The sequence below is a fragment of the Panthera onca genome, chromosome D3 (genome assembly GCF_046562875.1).
Source record: "Panthera onca isolate mPanOnc1 chromosome D3, mPanOnc1 haplotype 2, whole genome shotgun sequence".
NCBI classification, from domain to species: Eukaryota; Metazoa; Chordata; class Mammalia; order Carnivora; family Felidae; genus Panthera; species Panthera onca.
The window spans coordinates 19,753,552-19,781,364 of record NC_138350.1 but is presented as its reverse complement, the minus strand read 5'-3'; the positions used below and the strand labels follow the sequence as shown (position 1 = coordinate 19,781,364).

The 27,813-nt window shown below is 45.9% G+C and overlaps 1 protein-coding gene and 2 pseudogenes across 2 annotated transcripts; all 3 read left to right on the top strand.

The window, feature by feature from the left end:
• The first annotated feature begins 1,079 nt into the window (after positions 1-1,079).
• LOC144613826 (immunoglobulin lambda-1 light chain-like) lies at positions 1,080-10,418 on the top strand. Its single transcript, XM_081790848.1, has 4 exons — positions 1,080-1,137; positions 2,226-2,552; positions 8,297-8,608; positions 10,306-10,418. Exons 1-4 carry the CDS (start codon positions 1,080-1,082, stop codon positions 10,416-10,418), a joined length of 810 nt encoding a protein of 269 aa, XP_081646974.1.
• A 1,900-nt stretch (positions 10,419-12,318) lies between these two features.
• LOC132677068 (putative non-functional immunoglobulin lambda variable 5-48 pseudogene) lies at positions 12,319-21,521 on the top strand (annotated as a pseudogene). The gene is made up of 2 exons (XR_013551243.2): positions 12,319-12,403; positions 21,178-21,521. The product of XR_013551243.2 is annotated as a putative non-functional immunoglobulin lambda variable 5-48 pseudogene (transcript).
• A 3,117-nt stretch (positions 21,522-24,638) lies between these two features.
• Positions 24,639-25,110, top strand: LOC132676253 (putative non-functional immunoglobulin lambda variable 1-50 pseudogene; annotated as a pseudogene).
• The last annotated feature ends 2,703 nt before the right edge of the window (positions 25,111-27,813 follow it).

Here is a 27,813-nt window from a genome sequence, read left to right as displayed (position 1 = left end):
AGAAGGATGTTCACCATCCGTGAGGGGGAGTAAAGACTCTGTTTGGATACATGTCTTCTTATTTCAGGGAAGTCACAAAATACATGTGACATATATTTGCATCCAACAAAGGACTGCAATAAGGAGGAAATTTGGGGCATAGTCTTCTTTATACATATTCCTTTCTACTGCAAATTGAAGGTGATTTAAGGAGAGAACTATTTGGGTTTTTTTTTTTTAATTTAAAAATTAAGACTTCTCAATAGTAAGGAAACAATGTCAATCTAAAAACTGCAGATTATCTCAACAAAGGTGATATTCATGTGATATAAATAAGCTTGAGAAAAGCTGTCCAACATCATATGTCGGTAAGAAATTGCCCAAAAACACAGCAATGACATAGTATTACATACCCGTTAGAATGGCCAAAATCAAAACCAGGATGACACCAACGTCTGGCCAGGATGTGCAGCAACGGAACTCTATTTCATTGGTGAGGGGAATTCAGGATGGTACAGCTACTTTGGAAAATATTTTGGCAATTTCTTTTAAAACTGAAGATTCTCTGAATTCTTGCCATTTGCAATGAACATGGATGGAACTAGAGGTTAGTACGCTAAGCGAAATTAGTCAGAGAAAGACGAGTATAATATGACTTCACTCATATGTGGAATTTAAGATACAAAACAGATGAACACAAGGGAAGGGAAGCAAACGTAATATAAAAACAGGGAGGGGTACCAAACATAAGAGGCTCTTAAATATAGAGAACAACCTAAGGGTTGCTGGAGGTGTTGTGGGAGGGGGGATAGGCTAAATGGACAAGGGGCATTAAGAAGACATTTGTTGGGATGAGCACGGCTTGTTTTATATAGGGATGAACCACTGGATCCTACTCCCCAAATCATGATTATTGCTAACTAACTTGGATATAAATAAAAAAAAATTTTTTTACACCCAAAAAGAAAAACCAAACAAACAAAACCCCGGATCATTGTCTTGCTTTAAAATCCAGGGATCATGCATCTTTGTATTTACCTAAAGGAGTTAAAAACAATGTGTACAAAAAAACCCTGCACAAGTATGTGGACAGTGGCATTATGCATAACTGCCCACACCTGGCAGCAGCCAATTGCAATTCCTTTCAGGAGGTGACAGGTAAGTAAACCCCAACGATAGAATATTGATGAGAGCTACAAAGATATGAGGCATCAAGACATAAAAAGACACAGAGGACATTTTGTTGCATGTTGCTAAATGAAAGCAGCCAAAGTGTAATGGCTTCACGCTGTGTGACTCCAAGGATGTAACATTCTCCAAAAAGACAAATCTATTTAGACAATAAAAGAATTAGTGGTTGCAAGGGGTTGAGCATAGGGAGGGATGCACAACTGGAGCACAGAGGTTTTTTGTGGGAGTGGAAGTGCTCTTTGTGGTTCTAAAATGGACATATATCAACGTATAGCTCTTGAACCTATTGAGTGAACAATGTCATCGGTGAGCTTTGCTGTTGTAAATATAGACTTGGGGTGACAATGACTTGTCAGTGTTGCTTCATGGTGTATAATAAGTGACCACACTCAGGCTAGAGTTGGATCATGGGAAAGACAAGGTGATGGAGGGGGTTGGTGTTTTGGGGAACTCTGGAAATTCTACTAAATTCTTCTGTGACAATAAATCATAAAGTCTATGGATGTTTTTAAGTATTCTGTGGGCAAGACCAAACATATGGGCATGTCTGGGTCTCGGGCAGCAGGGGGCGCTGTGGCCTGTCTCTGAACCTTGTGTGCTGTGATCCCAAGCTGGGAGCCACCTGGCTCTGGTTCTCACTGTGGCTTATCCTCTGGGTGCTCACAGGCCCTTGGGGAGCCCCAGGTCAGGCCCCACAGCTTTCGCTCCATCCCCTCCTGGGGTGAGATTTCCAGACAATGGTCAGCTTCAGGGTTCAGGCTGGGGCTGGCCAGCCAGGGGGAGGGGGCTGGTTTGCATGAAGGGTCTCTCCCTCCCCTTGGGCTGCTGGAGGAAATAAGAGAGACTCTGGGAGCCTGGCTGAGGGACATTGAGGACACACTGCTGAGCAGGGGTCTCCACCATGGCCTGGGCTCCTTTCCTGCTCACACTGCTGCTCACTGCACAGGTGGCTGGAGGCTGGGATCAGGGCTGGAGACGAGAGGACTGTGGAACCATGTATGGGCCCTGTCCACTGACCCCTCTCTCTCACCCCGTGTCTCTGTTTTGACTTGCAGGGTCCTGGGCCCAGTCGGTGGTGACTCAGCCATCTGCAGTGTCCAAGCCTGTGAATAAGACTGTTAACATCTCCTGCATGGGAAGCAGCAATGTTGGGGCTGGAGGTGTGTTCTGGTACCAGCAGCTCCCAGGCAGTGTCCCCAACGTTGTCATCTATGGTAGCAGTGCTCAGCCTGCGGGGGTCCCATCTAGATTGTCAGGATCCAGGTCAGGGAACGTGGCCTCTCTGAGCATCTCTAGCCTCCAGGTTGAGGATGAGGCTGATTATTACTGCTCAGTGTGGGACCACAGTCTCAAAGCTCACACTGCTCCAGGCCTGTGGAGAGGTGAGACCCAAACCTGCTGTCCCCTCAGCAATGGGACTTCCTGTGAAGCTCACACCCCTTGGCCAACACAGCTGCTTCTTTGTTCGTTTCTTGTAATAGTGAAGTCTTAGACAAGGCTAGGGAATTTTGTCTAGAAATAGTGTCCTTGTTCTCTCAAATTGTGCCCATAAACCCAGCCCCACTCTGCAAAGCATCGTCTGATTTTCTTCCGTTGGGCAGGATTTACTGCACACCTGGTGTCAGGCTGTCCTGGGAGTTGAGTCCCCGTTGGGTAGACCCCGGCAGATCCCATGTGCTCCTGTTCTGGATAGGTGACTGTACAGAGATCTGTCCCTCCACACCATCTGGTGAACACCAAGTATGTGCCAGGCATGACCCTTGGGCTTAAGTACAGCGTGAGTGCGCTAGGGATAATCTATGTCCTCATGTTGCTGAAAATGTCCTGGGAGGGAAAGAAGACAAAGAAGTATGAATAGCAACACAAATAAGATGTTTCTGGAGAGTCAACAAGGGTGAGGCAGTGAGGTGGACCTGGACCATTGGAAGGGTTGAAAGGAAACCCCAGAATCTGATGTGCTGTGATGATGTCTCAGTGCTGCATAGATGATCAAGGAGCCAGAGGGGAGCGTGAGGAGGGACCAGGCAGAGGCTGTTGACTGTGTCCCCATCAGACCCCTCTTCCTCAGGTCAGGGGTCCAGCAGAACTGAATGGCAACATGCAGAAGAATGAAACTGGATCTCTTTCTTGCACCATACACAACAATAAATCCAAAATGTATGAAAGACTATATGTGAGATAGGAACCATCAAAATCCTAGAAGAGAACACAGGCCTAAACGCTTTGACCTTGGCTGGAGAAATTTCTTATGAGACACATTGCTGAAGGCAAGAAAGCAAACGCAAACATGAATTACTGGGACTTCATCAAGACAAAACACTTCTGCACAGCAAAGGAAACAATCAACAAAATGAAAAGGCAGCCTAGAGGATGGGAGAAGGTATATGCAAAAAACATATCTGATAATAGGTTAGTATCCAAAATCCATAAAGAATTTTTCAACCTCAACACCCCAAAAACAAATAACCCATTTAAGAAATGGGCAGAAGACACGAATAGACACTTTTACAAAGAAGTCATCCAGATGGCTAACAGATACTCAACATCACTCGTCCTCAGGGATATAAAAATGAAAACCACAGAGAATACACCTCACACCTGTAAGAATGGCTACAATTAACAACACAAGGAACAACAGGTGTTGTCAAGGATGCAGAGAAAGGGGACCTTCTTGCATTGTTTATGGGAATGCAAACTGGTGTAGTCATTCTAGAGAAGAGTACGGATATTCCTCAAGAAACTAAAAATAGAAATACCCTATGATCCAGCAATTGTACTATTAGTTCTTTACCCAAAAGATACAAAAGTATAGGTTGAAAGGGGTACATGCACCCCAATGTTTATAGTAGCTTTATTAACAATAGCCAAACTACGGAGAGAGCTCAAATGTCCATCACCTGATAAATGGATAAAGACGTGGTCTGTATCTGCAAAGGAATATTACTCATCCATCAAAAAAAAAAAAAAAAAGAAATCTTTTCATTTGCAATGCAATGGATGGAGCTAGAATGTTTCATGCTGAGTGAAATAAGTGAATCAGGGAAAGAAAAATACTGCATGATTTCACTCGTATGTGGAATTTAAGAAACAAAACAGATGGACATATGGGGAAGGGGGTGAATAGAAGAGAGGGAAACCAACCTCTCAATGATAGAGAACAAAGTAGGAGCTGACAGAGGGAAGTAGGTAGGAGATGGGCTAGATGTGTGATGGGTATTAAGCAGGGCACTTGTGATGAGCACTGGGTGTTGTATGTAAGTGATGAAATCAATGAATTCTACTCCTGAAACTAATATTGCATTGTATCTTAACTACCTAAAATTTAAATGAAAAAAATTTAAAAAATTAAATAAAGCCAAAATCACGAAAATAAATAAAAAAGGTAAACTGTGCTTTGAGACCAATCTCAGGAAAGTTTGGCTACAAAATCATCCACATTCTCTTAAATTCAGCCCCCTCAATCCTATTCCTGGTGGGGAAACATTGTAGGATTTTCTCATATTAAGGAGTGATTCCAGGGTGCCGGGCGCAGGCTGCCCTGAAGACAGAGTCTGTGACAGATCAGGATAGAACCAGAGACACAGCGTCCACCTATGTCTAACTGAGGGTAGAGCACTGTCCAGATATTGTGCATCCACACCACTTACTGAACACCTAATATATGTTACACCTGAGTCTAGGATGTGGGACACATCTGGACATGACAGGAAGGGTCCCCATGCTCAGGGAGCTGACAGTGTCTGGGGGAAGAGAGAGGACACAGAAGTTAAACATGTCTTCAAGGAAAGCTATGTCCCAGCAGCATGAGGAGGGGTGAGGTCGGTGCAGTGGAGCTGGAGCATTGGAGGGGTGAAGGAACCCCAGAACCTGATGTTTGGTAATGACATCCTAGTTCCGCATAGATGATAAAGGGACAGGAGGGAAGCATGAAGCTGTGACCCAGCAAGGGCTGTGGAGTCTGTCCCAGTCAGACTATGAGTTCTGGATAAGGGATTGAGTGGGGATGAAAGTCAGGGTCCTCATGACTTGGAAGAAGCAGGGACTGAGGATAGGGATTTGAAGGAGGGGAACCTGGTAGGGGGCTTGGGAACTGTGTGTGTGTGTGTGTGGGGGGGGGCTCCATCAGCTGGAACAGTGTGGGAACCTATCTCTGATGCAGGAGGACTTCTACCTCATGTTTCCAGGAAATAGGATCAGCCCCTGACATAGGGAACTGTACATCAGGAGTCCTAGGAATTCACATGTTTGCTTACTCTTGTCTGACCCTTCATGAAACTTCATGTGGGCCTATTGTTGGTGGGGGGGAGAGTATTTCCTGAGTTCTTCAGGGTCCTTCTAGCTGGAATATGAATCACATTTACATTTGGCAAATTAGCTGGAGAAAATGAAATTTAATAGCCTACATAAAGGGAATCCACAAAGACACGGAAGATTCCAAAGACAGGCAACATGACACTTATATGAATAAAGGAGGTAGGGGTCTCAGGTTCAAAGAGGAGAAAGACCATTTTTCACAGGAAGGCCAGAGGAGATGTCGGGAAAACAAAGATAGATTGCTCCTCTATCTATCTATCTGTCTATCTGTCTATCTATCTCATCTATCTATCTCTTCTATCCATCTCATCTATCTCTCTATCTCTGCATCTCTCTATCTTATCTATCTATCTATCTAGCTATGTATCTATCATCTATCATCTATCTATCTATCTATCTATCTATCATCAATCTATCTATCATCTATCTGTCTATTGTCTATCATCTATTTATTTATATTAAGTTTTTAAAAGCTTATTTATTTTAAGAGAGAGAGAGAGAGAAGGAGAGGGCAGAGAAAGAGGGAGAGAGAGAGAATCTCAAGCAGGCTCCACACTGTCAGTGCCGAGCCCACTGTGGGGCTCAATCTCATGAACAGCAAGATCATGACTTTATCTGAATCAAGAGTAGCCCACTGAACTAAATGAGCCACTTAGGCACCCCACTCTACCATTGAGGTACATGTCATAGGTAAAGAGGAACAGGAGTTGATAGTTCTCTTCCTGATAAAAGCGGGAAGTTTGAGGGAAGGTATAGAACTTTTCCTAAATATGCTGAGTTTTATTTGCTTTTAACTTGAAATAATGTTCATGCCAAAATGACCCATCTTGGGGCAAAACCCATGTTGGGGCAGCCTATTCCTGGCCAGTTTCCTCCTCCTCTGAAACTTCCCTGAGATTGCACATGTTAAAGGTTGGGCTGGTAGATTGCTCAGTTTCTTGAACCTTCCCCGACAACAGGCCAGTTTAGTTAAACTCATTTCAGGAGGGGGTGATGTGAGTGAGTTCTCCAAGTAAGGCCTGTGCTTCAAGAAATCAGGTATTAGGAGGCACTTCTATGGAAACAAACAAAAATGATGGTTAAAGATTGGATCAAATTATAAAGCAGTTCCTGAGTTTAAATTATGATATTGCTAAAGGATAATGAATGTACGAGTGCAAGTGTGTGTAATGTGATGGTGGGGGGGGGGAGAGCAAATGTGGAAACATGTTAATTGGGCAATCTGGTCAAGGGAATGTGAGAGCTCTTTATATTCTGGCAATTTTTCTGTTAAATGACATTATTTCAAATGCATCATTTAATACAAATTGTAAAATAGACAAAAACAAACAAACACAACTTTTGTTCAATGAACCAAAGTCCTGATAAGCATAGGAAATATTTTGGCAAAACACAGTGCTTGTTTTCTAGGCAGATAATGTCAAAAGTGAATAAAATTGTTTGTTTACCATTTTTTGGTAATAGCAGACCAAGAGTTCAAGACCGTTTAGTCCTTTTAAACAAGTGAAAACAATTTTAGTTTTACATCCATGTATTTTGACATTAAAATTCACTTATTCACTTGAATGTTCTGAATTTTAACCAGTACTAACCACATATCAAATTCCATTCCGGATTCCTTTTCCAAAATCCTAGTACAACCTTCTCTTCTACATTTAGATTTTTAAAGTTTGTTCGTTTATTTTCATTTTTTAATTACATATTTTTTAAGCGTTTATTCATTTTTGAGAGACAGAGTGAGGAAGAGGCAGAGAGCGGGAGACACAGAATCCAAAGCAGGCTCTAGGCTTTGAGTGGTCAGCACAGAGCCCTCGGTAGGACTCCAACTCAGGAACTGTGAGGTCATAATCTGAGCCAAAGTCGGACACTTAACCCACTGAACCAGCCAGGAGCCCCTATTTATTTCTCTCTGAGAGGGGGTTGTAGAGAGAGAGAGAGAGAGAGAGAGAGAGGGAGGGAGAGAGAGTCCCAAGCAACTCCCTGCTCAGTGCAGAGTCCAATTTGGGTCTGGATCCCAGGACTCTGAGATCATGACCTGAGCCAATATCAAGATTCACAGGCTCCATTGGGTCAGGATTGCATGTGTCCCTCCCGTTAGAAGCGCCCCCCCTCCCTTCACAGGGGAAACCTGATCAGTGACAGTACAACAGGACCTATCTCTTCCTCAGGAGGGTCATTCTCAGGTTATGGAAACACAGGCATCAGGGAAGCCAGAGGTGGGAAAGGAGAGGTTCACCCAGAGACCAGCAGGGGGCACTGTGACACTGTGTCTGGGGCTTTCTGCAGGACAGGGGCATCCAGCTGTGCAGTCCTCCACTGACAGAAAGCAAGGACTGGGCCCCTTGCGTCCAGTGGGGCCAGGGCAGGTGTGTCCGGTCAGGACCTGGAGGAGTCCCTGGACCTGGGGCTGTGTGTGGTCCCCACAGCTGCTGCTTCTAGGCCCACCCTTGGGGAACGCAGTGCATCAGGAAGTCTCTGTGTCCAAGGTCCACAGACCCTGTGTGTGCACATGGAGAAGAGGTGGGTGTGGGTCTAATTTGCATGAGCAGCCCCTCCTCTGTGGCCCTGTGGACAGGGGATAAGACAGGCCAGGAGCAGTCCAGCCCCAGTTCTGTGGCCTAAGAAGGGCGTCTCTGTGTGTCACCATGGCCTGGATCCCCATCCTCCTCGTGCTCCTCTGTCACTGCACAGGTAGGGATAGGATCCAGGGCACCAGGGTGGGCCCGCAGCCAGAGTCAAATCCCTGTGGCTCAGCTCCCTAATCTCATGTACCCTGTCCCTTGTCTTCCCTCTGCTGTGTCTGTGTTTGCAGGTTCCCTGTCCCAGCCTGTCGTGACCCAGCCAGCCTCCCTCTCTACATCTCTGGGAGCCACAGCCAGACTCACCTGCACCCTGAGCAGGGACATCAATGTTGGAGGCTATAGCATATACTGGTACCAACAGAATCCAGGGAGCCCTCCCCGGTATCTCCTGTACTACTACTCAGACTCCAGTACACAGTTGGGACCTGGGGTCCCCAGCCGCTTCTCCAGATCCAAAGATGCCTCGGCCAATGCAGGGCTTCTGCTCATCTCTGGGCTGCAGCCTGAGGACGAGGCTGACTATTACTGTGCAATCTGGCACAGTAGTGCTGGTCACAGTGACACGAACTCATGGGGAAGTGGGACAAATATCTCAGCCTGCTCACATCCCTGCACTCTGACTCTCTACCAGTTGAAAATAACTTGAATGCACACTCACTGTCTTTGGAAGTAGCTTCTAGGTCACAATACCCTTCCTCATCTGTGTCCTATTCAAACTCTTTGTACTGTCATGAAAACAAACCACCCAACAAACAAACCGGCAACAAAGAAACCCACGACAATGCAGACATTTTGTCTGGTGGTTAAAGTGTAAAACTCAGAGAGTGTTGAGCTGGCCCTTTTTCTCTTTATAAAGGCACATCCATTGTCTTAGTTTTCTAGTCAGAGTCTGGACCATCGCGGCAGGTGGACAGTCCTCCAGAATGTGGACTCTGTTCCTCCAGGGATTGGGGCAGAGGCTCCCTTCCCTCCAAGCTCCTGTGCTCAGAGCTGGCTGAATAGCTGTGTGTTCCAGGTAGGATGTAGTAAATAAGATTGGTGCTGAGGGAGGACTCAGAACAGAAGAAATAGCGGGCACAGAGCTGGCTGGGCAACCAGGTTAGCTACTTGCCCTTTAAATTGTGACGTCGGGGGAGGGGGTTAGCCAGGGGAGAAACTTTAGTTGTCAGCAAACCTCTCAGTGGTGCTTGTGAAGGTAACAAGCAGGGCTCCATCATTGCTACAAAATGCTGGGTCTGCTCTTGGGAAGGTGGGAAGTAGATCCTACAGATGTGAATTTACCAAAGCGGACACCATCAGGCACTTTGGGTACCCCTGTGGCTGGTTTTCTGAATTCCCAGGCCCTGACTCTGTCCTCCTCTCTTCTCCTGTGACATCAGGGCTCATCAGTGATCCAAGCAGCAGGGAGGCTGTGGGGCGACAGGGCAGGATGTCCCCTATCTGTGCACAAAGAAGTCCAGTCCTATGTCTCTCCAGAAAGAAGTTCTTCCATTTGTGACAACATGGACGAACCTGCCAGATATTACCCTAGGAGAAATAAGCCCTACAGAGAAAGAAAAAATGCTATATGATCTCATTTATATGTGGAATCTATAGGAAAAATAATTTTAAACATTACTGTCAAGTTTTACTGATGATGATAAGTTAGAATAGGGTACCACATACCAGGACAAGAAGGATATTTGTATTAGTACAGCTTCTTACATATAATTTGATTTTGAACTGATAATTTATAGTGATGAGAATAAACACAACAAAATTTATTATTTTAATCACTCTGTATTGTGCAATTCAGAGATACTGAGTATACTCACAATGTTTGTAACCACCACAACTGTCCATTTCCAGAGCTTTTTCATCATCCCGAGCACCCAACAGGGGAATGGGTAATCTGGAATGGCAGAGGAGCCAGGCCCCAGGAACCCATGCCAATGCAGGAAGCAGCAGAGGGCAGAGGGCAGCTCCCATGGGGGCTCTTGGCAGATGTGGCCTGACGCGGCTGAGACAGTCTTTAGGCTGGGCTTCTTACCCCAGATTGACCATGTGGATGCATGCTGACCACCATGGCATGCGTACCAATGTGTCCCATTGCAAGGTGTCCAAGAATACCAGCTTTCTCTCCCAGAGTGTGTCAGGAACACCACTGAGAACCTTAGGATCTCGATTGGGTCACCTGCTGTATGATTCATGTATATGCCTATCTGAATCCCCTCCAAACTCCGTGTCACTTCTCCTCTAGGAACCTTGCAAAGGCCCTGTTTTCAGTGTACTTGCTCCCTGGTGGTCAAGGGGAACTTGCATTACCTTCTGGTCTTTGTCTTCTGTGGCATCTATCTATGTGTGGCTTTCTAAGCCAGTTTCATACTGTTTGTATTCCTAGAACTTTGTTATAAATTTAAGCAGGAAGTATGGTACCTCCAGATTTATTCTTCTTTCTCAAGATAGCTTGGGCAATTTTAGGTCTTTTTCTGCCTCTATACAAAAGTCAGGACTTTTTTTTCTATTTCTGTGAAAAATATCATAAGAATTTTCATAGGAAGCCTTGAATCTATAGATTGTTTTGGGTAGTATGACATTTTAAGGTTACTTTTGTTGTGGAAAACACTGGATATCGGAATTCTGGATGAAATACATAATACACACAGCTTCCATTATCTGCAATAGTCACAGATAAGATTCAGATTATTCTGTGACTTCTCATGTGCTTCAGCATTTTGTAGTGACAGATGTGAATTGATAACTTTTCTCTTAAGTTTTAGGTCTTCTTCTTCATCTTGAAATCTGATGCATATAATTACACATTAACCACTGTCTCAAGAATAATTTTGGCTAATAGAATTGGATTTAATATGAATCTTTTTTTGACATTTATTTATTTTTGAGGGGGTGCAGAGAGACAGGGAAACAGAGGAACAGAAGCAGGCTTGGCATTGATAGCAGAAAGTCCGATGCAGGGCTTGAACTCAGGAACTGTGCGATCACGACCTGAGCTGAAATAGAAAGTCAGATGGTTAACGGATTGAGACACCCAGGTGCACCCATCACCTCCCCTCCATCTGCTCTCCCACCTGACTTCCCCTGTGTCAGTCAGGGTATTCCTGTCTCTGTGGGCATCACCCTCTAGCCACCTAACTCTCTGGACCATCACTCCCTCTCCCACAGCATGGGGTCCATTCAGTTACCTCCCTCTGTCCCACTTGGGGACACAACCCATTTCACCCTTCCTGTTTTCTCTGCTGTCATCTTCCCCCAACCATCCCCCGGGGTTGCCTTCTACTTCTCCTTGCCCCAAAATCTGTCTTAGAACTTCCTGCAGAACTAAATCTCTAATGAGCAGCACTGACCAGGAGAAGCCCAGCTGGAATGAAAAGACTCCCAGCACAGGGATGGCAGGTTGCAGGATGGCCCCGCAGTGGTCCTACTGGACTCCCGGGCCCTGCTCAGTCCTCATACCCTCAGCAGCCTCATCAGAGTTTGTGGAGTCCTTTCTGCCATGCTCCAGAAAGGCACAAATTTCCATAATCTGTGTCCTTCTCTGTGAAGGTTTGTGACCGCTCACAGGTTCCTGTTCACTCATCACCCAGAGTCAGCCTGCCCCCTAGGAGCCCCCTGTGGGGGCAGATCCCCTGCTCTCTGTTCTCTGCATCTTGTCATCAGCTCCACCAGAATTCCTAGACTGTCCTGGGTCAAGATTGCTCCTGTCCTTCCCACAATAGCCCCACCCAAGGAAAAACCCGGTTCAGGGAGAGAACACCAGGACTGCACCTCCATCCTTCTCTGAAGGGTCTGTCTCACATGGTGGAAGCACAAACATTAGGGACGCAGGTAAAGGAGAGCATTGGAAGCAGTGGGAAAGAACGAGAAAGTGGAAAGAATGAGACGTTTGCCCAGAGAGCAGCAGGGCCTGCTGTGAGATCATGTCTAAGGGTTTCTGCAGGACGGGGGATCCACTGGCAGTCCTGCACTGACAAAAGGCCCCAGGTCAGGGCCCCCGTGTTTCCTGTGGGGACAGGGCAGGTGTGTCCCATCAGGGCCTGGTGGAATCCCCTGGAGTTTGGCCTGTGTGTGGTCCCCTCAGCTGCTGCCTCCTGGCCCACCCAGGGGGAACGCAGTGCATCAGGAAGTGTCCGTGTCCAAGGGCCACAGACCCTGTGTGTGCACATGGAGAAGAGGCAGGGGTGGGTCCCATTTGCATGAGCAGCCCCTCCTCTCTGAGGCCTGTGCACAGGGGATAAGAGAGTCCCGGGGCAGACAAACCCTAGCTCTGGGCCTAAGAAGGGGGTGTGTCACCATGGCCTGGATCCCCATCCTCCTCGTGCTCCTCTGTCACTGCACAGGTAGGGACAGAATGCAGGGCACCAGGGTGGGCCCGCAGCCAGAGTCAATTCCCTCTGGCTCAGCTCCCTAATCTCATGTACCCTGTCTCTTGTCTTCCATCTGCTGTGTCTGTATTTGCAGGTTCCCTGTCCCAGCCTGTTGTGACTCAGCCAGCCTCCCTCTCTGCATCTCTGGGAGCCACAGCCAGACTCACCTGCACCCTGAGCAGGGACATCAATGTTGGAAGCTATAACATATACTGGTACCAACAGAATCCAGGGAGCCCTCCCCGGTATCTCCTGTACTACTACTCCAGTACACAGTTGGGACCTGGGGTCCCCAGCCGCTTCTCCGGATCCAAAGATGCCTCGGCCAATGCAGGGCTTCTGCTCATCTCTGGGCTGCAACCTGAGGACGAGACTGACTATTACTGTGCTATATATCATGGCAGTGGGAGCAGCTATCGTTACTCACAGTGATTCAGATAAGCAGGAAGTGAGACAAAAACCCCTGCATCTCTTTTATTGTGGAAGCTTCTGTGGAGGCTTGTGTATGGGACACTCCACTGTGGGAACACCTGTCTTTGAGGAGGAAGGAGTGACACAGTGTTATTGCCTGAGACAGCACAGGCATCCTAGGAGTGCACACAGGTGAGGGAGTAGAGCCCAATACACATGCCCCAGGGTCTACAAAATGTAGACCCTTTATGATTATACAAACCCAGTTGGAGGTTTTAGTCACATTAGGTTTGCAGAAATGACTGAGTTTAGATCTCCTAGCTGAAGCCCAGAGGGTATCTGTGTCCTGCTAAAGGGTCAATCAGGGAACATAAAAAAAAGTCTACGGTTTGATTGAACGACCTTCCTCCCCCTGGGACTGGGCAACATAAGGATGGTTTTCCTGGAAAGAAACCTGGTCATGGCTACGCTGCCTTCTTTCTCTCTTAGGACCTGTGGCTTCAATACACATATGCCTAATTGTTGCCCCCACCCCCCGCCCAGTTCAATCCACTTTTTAAGTTTGTGTCTCCCAGAATGCAACAATTCCATATATGAATGATGGTTCAACAAGGATTCCAGCCCGGGGCACCAGAGGATCCCCTCCTCCTAAATCCCATGGACCAGGCCACCAAGGAATTTCATTCAAATCACCTGTCAGCATGTTAGTATAATACCATGCTCTGGTCTATAACTGCACAGAACCCCAGACGGACAGACAAGTTTATGTATGGACAGCACACCCCCACTGTTCAACATGAGCCGCTACTGAAGATGAGATCTCTGCCCAAACGGCAAGGATTTGCCATTGTTGATCTAGCAAGCAGTAACATAGAGGCCAGTTTTAGGCGACAGACTTGAGCAATGGTCACCTGAGTATGGTAGAAGGTCCCACAGTGACGAGTGGGCTGGATGCAAACAGGCCCATTAGACAAGTCACCTCAAAATATCTATAAGCCCTAGCTGACTCCTACCCAGACACAGGTACCAAAAAAGGAAAAAAAAAGCCAAATAGTTCACACCACCTTACCTTCCCCTCTTGACCAGAGCCCCTACCGCTGCCTCCTGGGAGACCATCTCTGCTTTGCTGTCCTGCCTGCTGTTCCCTTACAGTGTATTCTCTAAACTTCTATCTCCTTTGCTCTGCTTGGGTGAATTCTTTCACCACCCATGCTGCTGGCCTACACCTGAATGGGTTGCCCAACAATCCAAAGTTTACTCCTAAATTAGTCTAAGAAAGCAAAAACCTTTTTTGCACAGGTGGTAAGGAGGCTGTAGTGAAAATGGCATCCCCAGTCTCACGGGTAATTATGACACAACGGTGCCACAAGCCCACTAAACTGGGACACTGGGCTGGTGCTCCTGGAATAGACTTTCCAGCACAAACTTGAAGGTTGAGGTGACAGATGTTTCCTAGGGTCTGGAAACTCTCATGACTAACTCCCCCAACAGCAGGCCCATCTGGACCAAGAGAGAGACAGAGGCATAGACAGACAGAGGGAGAATGTTCTCCAGTCTGTTTGGTTGGCCAAAAAGTTGCACCCAAAAAGGTACATTTTCCAGATTGTGAACACCAGGCAGAATATGCTCACTAGTCATAAAGCCAAGATATTAAGGTCATACAAGATGAAAGAGAAATCCACATCCGTTTATAATAATAATAATAATAATAATTATTATTATTATTAGTTTATTCTGGCTAGGCCTTGGTTTCTTGCAGCCACACTAATCCCTAGGAGGGATGTGGCATGGGGTTGGGAACTGAGGGGTGCTTTACAGTATACCTTCTTTCATGGAAGTTTTCCTGAGATTGACAGATTATCTAGTATCAATCTAACTTATTCCGCGACCAATTTATACTAACACAGGTGTCTTCTTGAAGTGCTGAGTGCTCTAAATGCTTTGAATACCTAAGCTCTGGGGAACTAGATGGCTCAGTTGGTTAAGCATACACCATTGGCTCAGGTGATGATCTCATGGTTCATGGGTTCGACCCCATATAGGGCTCTGTACTGACAGCTGAGAGCCTGGCGCCTGCTTCCAATTCTGTGTCTCCATCTCTCTCTCTGCCCCTCCCCCGCTCACACTCTGTCTCTCTCTCTCTCTCTCAAAATAAATAAATAATTAAACACAGAGAGTGTGAAGGTGGGGAATGGACAGAAGCCTGAGACAAAGGAGAGGTGACAGGGTGCGCAACCAAGAGGGTGTGAAATTTTTCTGCTCAGGAGACTAGAGAGCAGGATGCAGCCATTTTAGCCTGTAGCCGACCCACACTTACCCACCCCAGTGAGCGAAGCAGCACCACCAAATGGAGAATGGAGCCATTACACAGAGCCCTATCCATCTGCAACCTCTGGGCACATCCCCCAGAACAGCACAAACCCCTTCCATCTGCTGAATCTGGGGACCATATTGTGCTACAAAGTTTCAGTTCTAGGAGAAACTGGATCTAGCTTCTTTCAATTTCATTTTGTTTGCTTGTTCTTTTGTTCTTTTGTTTGCTCCAGTTTTTGTTGTTGTTTTTATTTCTTTTCTTTCTTGGATAAAAAAAGAGCAAAACTTTTTACCCTATTTTATTTTCTTCATTTTGTATAACTTTAATTTTTAAAAAATATTGTAAATTTGTAAACTGTTTTTCTTTTCTCTTTTTTCTCTTTTCCATCAAGTATCTCTTATCAAGCAGACAAAAACACATCTAGCATCTAGCTTCCTTTCTTTGCTTATTTTTAAAAATTTGTTTAATTTTAATTTTTAATTTTAATTTATTCTTATTTTTCCCCAAAGTGACAAGATGGAGAAATTCACCCCAAAAGAACGTAAAAGGAGAAATGATGTGCAGGGATGTAATCAACACAGATATAAGTAAGATGTCTAAATTAGAATTTAAAACCATGATTATAAGAATACTAGCTGAGGTTGAAAAAAACATAGTAGACCCCTGAGAATCCCTTTTTGCAGAGATAAAAGAACTAAAATCTAGTCAAGCCCAAGTTGTAAATGCTATAACTGAGATGCAATCTTGAATGGATGCCATGACAGTGAGGATGGATGAAACAGAGCACAATCAGTGTTATGGAAGATAAAATTCTGGAAAATAATAATGCCGAAAAAAAGAGAAAAACAAAGGCAAAAGATCACAATACAGGATTTAGAGAACTCAGGGACTTACTAAGAGGAATACGTTCATATCATGGGCGTCCCAGAAGATGAAGAGAGAGAAAAAGGGGGAGAACATATATGTGAGCAAATTATAGCTGAAAAGTTCCCTAATCTAGGGAAGGTACAGACATCAAAATCCAAAAGGACAGAGAGCACAAATTAGATTCAACAAATAATGACCATTACCAAGGCATATCATAGCCAAATTCACAAAATGCACAGAAAAACTAAGAGTCATGAAAGCAGCATGGGGGAAAAGGTCCTTAACCTCTAAGGGAAGACAGATCAAGGTCGCAGCAGATCTGTCCACAGAAATTTGGAAGGCCAGAAAGGAATGTCAGGATATACTCAATGGGCTGAATAGGAAAAATATGTAGCCAAGAATCTTTCCTCCAGGAAGACTGTCATTCAGAATGTAAGGAGAGATAAAGAGTTAACAGAGAAACAGAAGCTAAAGGAATTTGTGACCACTAAACAAATCCTGCAAGAAATTTTAAGGGAGAGACTCAGAATGGAGAAGACTCCAGGGTGCCCAGCCTCTTCGCTGGATTCAAAGATGCCTTGGCCAAGGCAGGGCTTCTGCTCCTCTCTGGGTCGCAGCCTGAGGACGAGGCTGACTATTACTGTGCTACAGCTCATGGCAGTGGGAGCGGCTTTCATTGCTCACAGCGTCTCAGATAGCGAGCAAGGTAGAGAAAATACCTGTGCACAAAGATCATGATTCTGAGCATCTTTTCAGTATGAAACTTACCTGGAGACACATGCACATGGGATTCTTCTGCAGAAAGATCTTTCCTTGAACAGGGAAAATAGAAATGCTCATGTTTGAATGTAATGTGAGAAAAAATTGGGCATCCCGGGAAGACACTGACAGTTGACATAACAGAGGCCAACCGCACGTCCCCACGGGGTCTGGAGAAGATGCACAGAAATAAATACTGTGTCTGCACCTGAACGTGCTGCCCAGCAAACATTCATCTACACATCAGTGTCACCATGTGGTCCTTAAAGGGCTTTGTGTCACTACTGATGTACCCACAGGTGATATATGGACAATAACCCTAGTCATAGTCAAAGTGCCCTCTGTCTGAACCAGCTATTGTGAATCTGGACCAGATCCTACAGACTCTCCCTGCCAACACCCCGCAAACCCTCCCTCCTGTTTTCCCATCTGTTCCCGTGTCCCTCAGACGCTCAGTCTCTACCTCTGGCTCTTCAGGTCTGACCTCCATCTCCATGTTAGGATTTCAGAGGAAACTAGAAGTGACCTTGCTGTAGTTTCCTATCTCCAGGGTCCATCCCTCGGGAGGAAAATGGACAGAACATACAGCTGCATGTAGTCCCCTCACATTCCCTTCCGGTTCTCGGACAACTGGGGAGTCCCCTGCCCCTCTGTCAACCCCTTTGGATCAGACCCCCAAGCAGCTTCACCTCCATTCCTGCCCCATTACACAGGAGTGTCTGTGTTTGGAAGAAGCAAACCTCTCCCAGCCTGTGCTGACCCACATCTGCACCCTGAGAAGTGACACCATATATAGGCACTGGCAGAAGGCAAAGAGCCATCCCTGGTTTCTGCTGAGATTCAAATCAGAGTCAGATGCACTCCAGGGATCTTGGGTCTCCTATCATTTTCCGGATCCGAAGATGCTTTGACCAGTTCAGGTTTTCTGATATCTCTGGACTCCAGCATGAGGAGAAGCTGACTATTACTGTCTCATATGCCACGATAGTGCTAATGCTTATGTAGTGCGTCAGCCCCATTGGGAAGTGAGACAAAATCTCCCTTCACTCTCTGGGTCTGGTGACGTTACCCTTCAGGTGGCTCAGGGGGTGACTTCTGTGCTCAGATCTTCAACAGACCCTCTGTTGTCCCAGAGACAGATGATGTGACACTGTCATATCCTTTCCTTCAGTTATATTTTTACACTGACGACCCATTATCACCATGTTCATGTTTTCAAATGCAAACTTTGTTGCTGAGAGATAAAAAAAATATTCAGTGGAGATGTCCGAGAACAAAAGGTGTTGATTCCCAATCAGCTCTAGGGCTCAGTCGCAGATGGTTTGGGTCTGATTGGTTCAATTCTGGCCTTCTGGTTACAAAAACAGAATGAGGAGATAAATGGTAGTCTATATAGAGGCAATAAACCATCAATATATAAAAATAAAAGCAGTTCCATTTATAGTGATATAATTATTCAATTCTTAAGGATGTATTTTGGAAAAATTGAAAGCCTTGTATATGGAAAACTACAAAGCATCATAAGAGAAATTAGAGAAAACTGGAATGAATGAATAGATATTCCTTGTTTGTGGATCAATATGCTGAATTGGGTTAAGGTAAGAATTCTTTCTTTTTTTTCAAGTTTGTTTTTGAGAGGGAGAGAGAAAGAAAGAGGGGAAGAGAGAGAGAGAAACCCAAGCAGACTCTGCACTGTCAGCACAGAACCCTCTGATGGGCTCGATGCCATGAACCGTGAGACCACAACGTGTGCAGAAATCATGAATAGTACGCTGTGCCACCCTGGTGCCCCAGAAATCATTATTTCTAAAATTGTCATTCAGTAGCTGGTGTCCACAAAACAGACAAAAAATGGAATATGTCACACAAATAAGCAGAAAACTATTTCAAAGAAAATATTTAAAAAAACAGTATTCAGTTATATACATGTATCACAAGAAATACACACAACGATGAAATGGGGTGTATTGTGGGGATGCAAGGCCAGTTTTATATTAAACAATCAGTCAATGTAATCTCCAATATTAACAGGCTAAATAAGAAAAAAACCCTGGGGCACCAATTTGGCTCAGTTAAGCATAGGACTCTTGATTTCAGCTCAGGTCATGACCTCAGGGTTCCTGAGGTCAAGTGCTCCATGGGGCTCCACGCTGACAACATGGAACCTGCCTGAGATCCTTTCTCTCCTCTTCTCTCTCCCCATCCCCAGCTCAAGCTATCATTCTCTCTCTAAATAAATAAATGAATACAGTGAATTTTAAAAATTATTTTAAATAAACCTGGTCTTATCAATCAATACAGAAAAAGCATTTCACACAATGCAAAACCTATTCATGACAAAGAATGAGAATGAATGAATGAATGAATGAATGAATGAAAAAGACATCATTTCTCAGAGAATGAAAATAGAGGAGCACATCCTCAGCTTGATAAAGAAAATGATGAAACACCACAGCTAACACACACTGAGGTGTGGCTCTGAAAGCTTTTCCCCCAGGGTGGCAACCAAGGTCATCATGTTCAGTCTCAACACTGCTGTTAGCCATAGGACTGGATGTGCCTGACCAAAGCATAAGGCAAGTCAAACAATGAGAGGCATACAGACTAAGGAGAACAAGAGCCAATTGTCCCTATTTTCAGGCCAGAGGATGGTATACGGGAAAAATACAAAGGGAGCTATGAATATGTATGTAAATATATGAATTCAAAGGGTAATAAGCAATTTCGGGAATGTGGCGGAACACAAGATCAACGTAGAAAGATCATTTAGTTGCGTCTATACGAGCAATAAAGTTTTGAAAAACAAGGTAAAAATAACACTTCAAACCACTCCATGATGAAGTATTTGGGTGAATATTTAACAAAACATCTACAGGACATGGATGCTGAAATCTCGACAATGCAGGGAAATGTGATCAAAATGGATCCAAAACCGTGGAGGGATATGTTGTGTTTAAGGATTAGTAGAGTCAATATAGTAGAGATGACAATTCTTCCCAACTTGTAGAGAACAGTAATTCAATTCCTATCACAAGAAGACAGAGTGGTATGGATGGAAGATAGACACAGTGGCCAATGTAACAGAACAGAAAACTCAGAACCAAACTCACAAAAGCATGGATAAGAAATATTTATGGATACTTATGGATAAGAAAACCTTATTGACAAGGGTGCAGAAGCCTTTCAGAGGAGGAAGGATGGCCTTTGAACAAATGTCCGCAGAACCACTGGATATCCATCGAGAGAAATGAATCTCACCAAAAACTCTGACCTCATAAAAAAATTCACTAAAAGGCTTATTGACATACTGTAAAGTATACAGTTGTAAACATAAAAATGGAAAAAGTCATCAGGCTCTAGGGTTTGTATAAACATGTTTAGATAAGACCTCATTAGCACAAGCCATAAAAAAACTGATACATTGGACTTCATCAAAGATAAATTCATTGTTTTCCCTTTCCTTGATAAATCACTTAGCCAATAAATGAGCTAAAAAATCGCAGATTAAAACAAAACCCAATTTATTGGACACTCGTTGGCATCCATCGCTACAATGCATAGGAGCTGAAAAACATTCCCAAGGTTTACAGATGCTACCTCGCACACCAGTGCAGGGAAATGATGTCTGCAGTATCTTCTGCCAGATGTCAACAACTTACCACTAACGGGAGGTAATGTTTGCAACTCACAGAGACCAGGACTCCTTCTGAGCATGCAAAACACTGCAGTCATCAAGGGCAGTATTATGGGATCACGTTGGCCATGATTCAGCTCAAGGATGTGTGAACAAACGGAGCTGAGGAAACCAGCTGGGCTCTCAGGGCTGTTGGACACAGTGAGGTATGTGCCTGTCAGTCAAGAGGGGGCGCTGTGGGAGTACCCTGTGGTGTCTTCACAACTGCTCAGAACCTGGGCCTGGGGACTGGGCTCTGGGCTCCCTCATGGGAAGTTGGCACGTGTGTCCCTTCTGGTGTGGCAAGTTCCCCCGAGCAGGGACCTGTGCGTTGTGCATGCAGTGCTTCCTCCCAGGGGTCTCCCCAGTGGTGAAGCCAACCTCCATAGTCCCCAGGGTGTGTCCTTCAGCTGGGCTGAAGCACCAGGGCTCAGGGAGGGGCTGGGCAGTCACTAGATGGACTTCATTTGCATGGACAGCTCCTCCTGTGGCAGAGGGTGGAGGAGAAAAGGAGGCCCGGGGCAGCCCAGCCCAGTGTAGGTACTACGGTCTATGTCATCATGGCTTGGACTCTTCTAGTCCTCATGCTTCTGTCTCAATGGACAGGTAGGGGCTTGCCTCAGGGACACAGGGGGATCTCAAAGGGTGCTTGCCATGCTCAGCATCCTGGTACATTTTGCCTGCATTTCAAGTTCCATCAGTGATGAGTGTCTGTGTTTGCAGGTTCCCTGTCCCAGCCTGTGCTGACCCAGCTGTCCTCCCTGTCTGCATCTCCAGGAACAACAGCCAGACTCACCTGCACCCTGAGCAGTGGCTACAATGTTGGCGGCTACTACATAAATTGGTTCCAGCAGAAGCCAGGGAGCCCTCCCCGGTATCTCCTGTACTACTACTCAGATTCAAATAAGCACCAGGGCCCTGGGGTCCCCAGCCGCTTCTCCGGGTCCAAAGATGCCTCGGCCAAGGCAGGGCTTCTGCTCATCTCTGGGCCGCAGCCTGAGGACGAGGCTGACTATTACTGTGCTACATATCATGGCAGTGGGAGCAGCTACCGTTACTCACAGTGACACAGATAACGAGGAAGTGAGACCAAAACCCCTGGGTCCACAGTCCTTGCCTCCGAGCCTCTTTTATTGAGAAGCTTCTGTGGAGGCTCCTGTAGGGGAGAGTCCTCTATGGTGAGACCTGTCCTTGAGGAGTTTGAAGTGACACACAAGAAATTTAATAGAGAACATATGGGAATCAACAGAGACCTAGAAAGTCAAAAGACACGCAGACAAAATGAGATCTGTGTTTTTCTGAATTACATGGAAGGAGGTAGGGGTCTAGTATTCAATGCAAAGAAATGCACATCACAGACTGAAGAAGAATAGAGTAGATGTTGGGAAAACAATGTGTGCAGGGCCCCTGGGAAATGATGGGACTCAGAGGACTGCCCCCCCCCCACGGTCTCCCCCACCATGTCCATATCTAGTACAGTTGTCTGTGGTGCCAGCTGGCTTCCCAGAGCAGGTGCTCGCACTGAATTTTTTAGTTAGTTGAAGAGACATGAAGAGCTTTTCCTGTGTGTGTGGACCTTGACTGCTTTTTAACTCAAAATAATCTTCATCCCAGGGAGCCTGGGTGGCTCAGTCATTGTCTATCTGTTCGGGTCATGGTCTCCCGATTCGTGGGATCGAGCCCTGCATGGGGCTTTGTGCTGACAGTTCGGAGGCTGGAAGCTGCTTCAGATTCTGTGTCTCCCTCTCTCTCTGCCCCTCCCCCACTCATGCTCTGTTGCTCTCTGTCTCAAAAGTAAATAAACACACGAACATTTTTAAAAAATAATAAATAAAAAAACTTCATGCCCAGTGGCTCATTGAGGGGAGGCCTGCCCTTGTGTCCTGCAGTTCCAGTAAGAATTTGCTATGGCCGAGGTCAAACTTTGTTGTCTGCGCGCTTCTCTTGGATTTTGACGGTTCCCTGTCTCACACATGGGTCTTTCATCCATGTTGAGCTTATTTTGTATATGGTGTAAGAAAGTGGTGCAGTCGTTCTTCTGCACGTTGCTGTCCAGTTTACTCCACACCATTTGTTGAAGACACTGTCTTCTTCCCATTGGATGTTCTTTCCTGCTTTGTCCAGCATGAGCTAGTGTATAGTGTCCTGGACTTGACACTTTCCAGGTTCCTCTGTCTCCCCAGGAGTCATTGTCAACCTGTGCTCACCCAGCCTTCATCAGCGTCACAATCTAGGAAACAGAATCCCCATGAGCAGGAAACCCAGTGACAGCGAGTGTCACTGGAGTCCCATCAGGAGGGCAGGACTTGCTTTGAACACCTGCTCTCCTGGGATGAGGCTGATGCTCAGGGATCCATGGGTGAGTCTCTGTCCCTATGGGCGGCTGAGCCTTCAACCATGTCTGGGCTCCAGGTAGTGCCTGAAGCTGATCAGCACATTGATTCTGGGACAGCAGCCTCAGTGCTGCTCCCTTGGAGCTCAAGGCCCACAGGGACCCGAGGCACACTCTGCATCCTCTCAGGGCTGGACTGTCACCCTCAGACACTCCAGTGACGCCTCCAGCCAGGATAGGCCTCTGCTGAAACATCTGTCTCAAGTCAGGGCTACAGGGCCTGTGACCTCAGAGACACAGTGCCCCTTATCTCCACCTCAGCTGGCATCAATATGGGATCTTTGAAAGAATTTTCTGGGTCAAATTGGCCTTAGCTAGTGGAATCATTCCTCTAATCAGCGGTGGCTGACTGAGCAATTTTTCTATCCTGAACACGGTGAACACAAGACGCAGTGACTATTGCTTTACCCACCCTGAGAGGAGTCTGACCCCTTATCGTTCCATGCAGCAAACTCTGTGTTTGTTCATTCCACCAGCGAGATCAGTGTGAAGTTCACTGGAACAGGCTCCTCATGGTGTTTCCCAGGGCACCATGTTGGGCTTTCCTACTTTACCTGTTAGACCAGCCCTAACATGCAGAATTGTTATTCAAATAATAATAATAACAAAAATGAATCAAGTGATTTAAGCAAGGTATTGGCCCCTATTCAACCAAGAACTAAATGTCACGTATTTTCCATTATGTTTTCATGCATTTGGCAACCACTATTTTAAATCATATTCTGTCTGCAATAAACACGGGTCCGGGGAAACACACTCGCAGTTGAACCTGTACCTTCCCATTGAAACTGTCACTGAGTTTAAATCACTCTTTCGGAGCTGAGTTTTTGGAAAAAATGACACACATTCATTTTAAGGTAACAGTTGTCTAATAGGTGATTAACACATAAAGTCTGCAAGGAGGTCCCTGTCAGAACACCTGCAGCTGTCACTCCTTCCCTCCTAGAACTCCCTGCAGGTTTGCCCTTTATGCTCTGAGGTCAATGCCACACACAGCCTCACTTGGCAGGGCTCTTGCAGAGTTGGGTCTATGTGCTTGCAGAACAGATATTAGGAGGGAATCCGTGCCCACAGTGTGCGGAGGACTGTTTCTAAGCTTGTGGAAATGGTGACAGATGACCGAGTTTTTTAGGGCTTAACCCTTCTAGGAACAAACGAGGGCTTCTACACAACCCGGAAAGGAGTGCTCCCCAACTCCTCAGGGCTGTGTGAACATGAGTGGAAGGGGAGTTCCGGAAACCAGGGAGGAATCCCATAAGAGGAACGGTCAGCCTCCTGGACAGAAGGGAACACCTGTCCATGGAGACCTGTCACTGTTCTGAACTTGATCATGATCTCAAAGGAGTGTATCCCAGAGACACCAGCTCAGTCTTGACCCATGAAGGAGCAAGGGAGCAGTGGGGAGGCTGGAGCTGTCTCTCTGATGGGCTCTGGTCACCATGTCACACAATGGCGTGTCTGTGACTGGACACTAGGGGTCACTCAGGGCCTGGTTCTGAGGGGTCAGGGTTATTGACTCTTGGGATCTGCCACCTGGCACTGCCTTTGCCTTCTGCTCAGGGCTCCCATCTGGGACCTCCCCACCCCCTGGCCCCAAACAGCCCCTGCCCTGCCCACCCCTGACCTCCTCAGGATGAGGGACCAACCGGGGTCTGTGAAGGGTCAGAGAGCTGGGGGTCACATGCATGGATGAGCCCTCCCTCTCTCAGAGGATGAAGAGGGGAAGGAGGGGTTAGGGAAGATCTGCTCAGCAGTGGGGTCACACAGGGCAGGAAAGGTGATGACCTCCACCATGGCCTGGTTCTCTCTCCTCCTCATCTTACTTGCTCGCTGCACAGGTGACTGGATGCAGAGACAGGGGAAGGGGCCCTGCTTCCTCCTCTTGTCTCTAGACCCCAGCCTCATCCTCTCTGTCTCTTCTTCTTCCAGGGTCGTTGGCCCAGTCTGTGCTGATTCAGCCATCTTCAGTGTTTGGGTCCCTGGGCCAGACACTCACCATTTTCTGCACTGGAAGCCCAGCCAACACTGGGGCCGGTTATTGTGTGTTTTGGTACCAACAGCTCCCAGGAATGACCCCTAAAGCCATTCTCCATGAGCACACTTGGCCTGTGGGGGTTCCAGACCGGTTCTCTGGCTCCGGGTCTGGCAACACAGGCTCCTTGACCATCACTGGGCTCCAGGCAGACGACGAGGCTGATTATCACGGCTCAGTGTGGGACAAGAAACTCATTGCTTATGCAATGCCCAGTCCTTTGGGGAAGTGAGACAAAAATCTGCTGTTTCCCCAGCAATGGGGGTCCTCTTGCAGCCTCCCCTCTTTGGCCAAGTCAGCTGCTTCCTTCTTTTGGTGTAAACTGTAGTCTGAGAACAATTTCAAGGAACTTTGGTTACCAAATCATCCATGTTCTGTTAACTTCAGGTCTCCAAGCCTGTCCTCAGCAGGAATACATTGTAGGAGATTCTCCTTCTGAGGAGAAATTCCTGGGTGCCAGGGGCCAGCTGCCCTGGGGACAGAGTCTGTGACAGGTTAGGACAGAGCCAGGAACAAAGAGTCCAGGTGTGTCTGAGTGTTGATACAGTGCTGCCCAGATAATGTGCATCCATAGCACTTCCTGAACACCTAGTGTGTGCCACAAATGACTCTAGGGATGTGGAACCCATGTGGACGTGACAGGAAGGGTCCCCATGTTCAGGGAGTTGACAGTGTCTGGGAGAAGAGAGAGGACACAGAACCTAAACGTGTTGTAAAGAAGGTTGTGTCCCAGGATCTTGAGGAGGGGTGAGGTCTTTGGGGTTAGAGCTGGAGCACTGTAGAGTTTGATAGTGAACCCCAGACCCGATGCCCAGAAATGACATCCCAGTTGTGCACAGATTAGGAAGGATTAGCAGGGGCGCAAGAAGGTGTGACTTGGCAGGGGCTGTGGACTGAGCCATAGTCAGGTTTGGGGCTCCGGATAAGAGGTGGAGGGTTGGGGAAGGTCAGGGGCCTCAGGACGGGAAGGAATCAGGGGCTGAGGATGGTGAGGGGAAAGAGAGGAAGAACATGAAGACTGCCTCTGTGTGAGCTGCTGTGGAGTTACATCAACTTTCTCTGAAGTTGTTCAGATTTACTTTGCATGAATCCTGGGAAAAGGGCAGTGTTAGTCCAGCTCAGTTGGTGGGACAAAAGTCAAAATGTTAGGTTTGAGACTTATAGCCAGACTTTGTAGGAAGCTATGGAAATCAGGTTCTAGTCCAGGTTTTAATGAACAGGGTTAGAATCAAGTATTTACCCATGTGTTTATCGAAAACATTTTTTTCCTCTACAACCACCCTTGTTTTTACTCCTTACAGCCAAATGGACATTCATTTGTTTGCAAAATAAATGTGGTTTCAAAAAGAACTTGGTGTGATTATTATTTACCTAACTACAGAAAAATAACTGTTGACCATATACACTCTTTAAAACCTGCTTTGCTGGGACTTTTATAAGAAAGCTCTACGGTGAACATTTAGCAGCCCCTGCAGGCCAAAAGTCCAGCCAAACTGGTGCCAAAAACCTGCCATCAGACTTAGCCTGCAACGCCTACAGAAGTGGGTAATTTCTCTGTGCTCAGGGTCCCAGTATATCCCAAGTTTCCTGCACCTTCTAGAAAATGTCCTGCTTGACGCACTGGAAGAGTTGTTGGGAACTCTGTAAGCAGGTGGCAGGCTGATACTTCCAAGAAGCTGCATTGTATCCATAAAGTCAATGTTAGGACAAAATTACTTTTCTTCTCCTTCAACACAAAATGTATTCCCCTTCTTCATACTTTTTCCCCCAAAAACCACATGTCTTACTTTCCTGGAACACATAGTCGTTTTCCTTATTATTGTTAGTAGTCTAAATTATATTTGTTAGAATTCCTAACTCTAGATACCTCAGTTTTCTAGTGAAAATTAAATAGGAAGCAGGTGTGAACTGTTTGCTATGCCAGTATTCTTTAGATTAGCAAATTTATGACTGCCTTTCACAATTTCTAGAAACATAATAAAATATTTAAATAAAGAACAACCCAAGTTTACTAATGGGCCCATATTTATCTTTATAGTTTTTCTGTACTAAGACAAAAGTAGATAAAGACATGGTTAGTATGAATGTTTTATTATTTTATCGTATTTACCTTGCAAAACAAATAAAGAACAACAATTGTTAGGAAGCTACACTCTCCGTAGCAATTGGTAGATTAAATGCAATCCCTATCAAAGGTCCAAATGTCTATTTTGCACTCTAAGAAAAGATGATCTTAAAATTTCTGTGGAATTGCAGGGACTCAGAACATGCAAAAAATCCTGAAGAAGAACACATTTTCAGGACTGACAACTCTAGATTTCAAAACTCACTGGGGCACCTGGGTGGCTCAGTTGGTTGGGCGTCCAACTTCTACTCAGGTCATGTTCTCACAGCTGGTGGTTTGAGCCCCGCATTGGGCTCTGTGCTGAAAGCTCGGAGCCTGGAGCCTGCTTCGGATTCTGTGTCTCCCTCTCTTTCTGCTCCTCCTCAGCTCACACTCTGTGTCCATCTGTCTCTCTCTCAAAAATATATAAACATTAAAAAAAATTTTTTTAGATTTCAAAAGTCACAAAACTAACTTACGAAGCTACAGTCAAGACCAATGTGGTACCGGCCTATGGACAGACATAGAGATAAATTAAACATATCCCAGAGGCCATAAAGAAATCATTCATCTATGGTCAATTGATTTTCAAAAGGGTTCTCAGAGAATGTAGTCTGAAAAAAAGGTCACTCCAACCAATGGTGCTGGACCAACTAGATATCCACACACAAAAGTATGAAGTTAGACCCTTACCACATACTATAAACAAAAATGGATGTAAAATGGATCAAAGATCTAAATTTTAGAGCTAAAACTATAAAGATCATAGAAGAAAGCAAGAGGGAAATCCCCATGCTTTTTGAGCTTGGGAAGAGATTCTTCACGTAGGAT

Excerpts from the sequence above, each read along its gene's own strand:
- LOC144613826 (XM_081790848.1), top strand. The coding sequence starts at position 1,080 with ATGCATAACTGCCCACACCTGGCAGCAGCCAATTGCAATTCCTTTCAG. Across the intron at positions 2,553-8,296 it reads TGCTCCAGGCCTGTGGAGAG|GTTCCCTGTCCCAGCCTGTC; the intron begins GTGAGACCCAAA and ends CTGTGTTTGCAG. Across the intron at positions 8,609-10,305 it reads TTACTGTGCAATCTGGCACA|GAACCTTGCAAAGGCCCTGT; the intron begins GTAGTGCTGGTC and ends CTTCTCCTCTAG.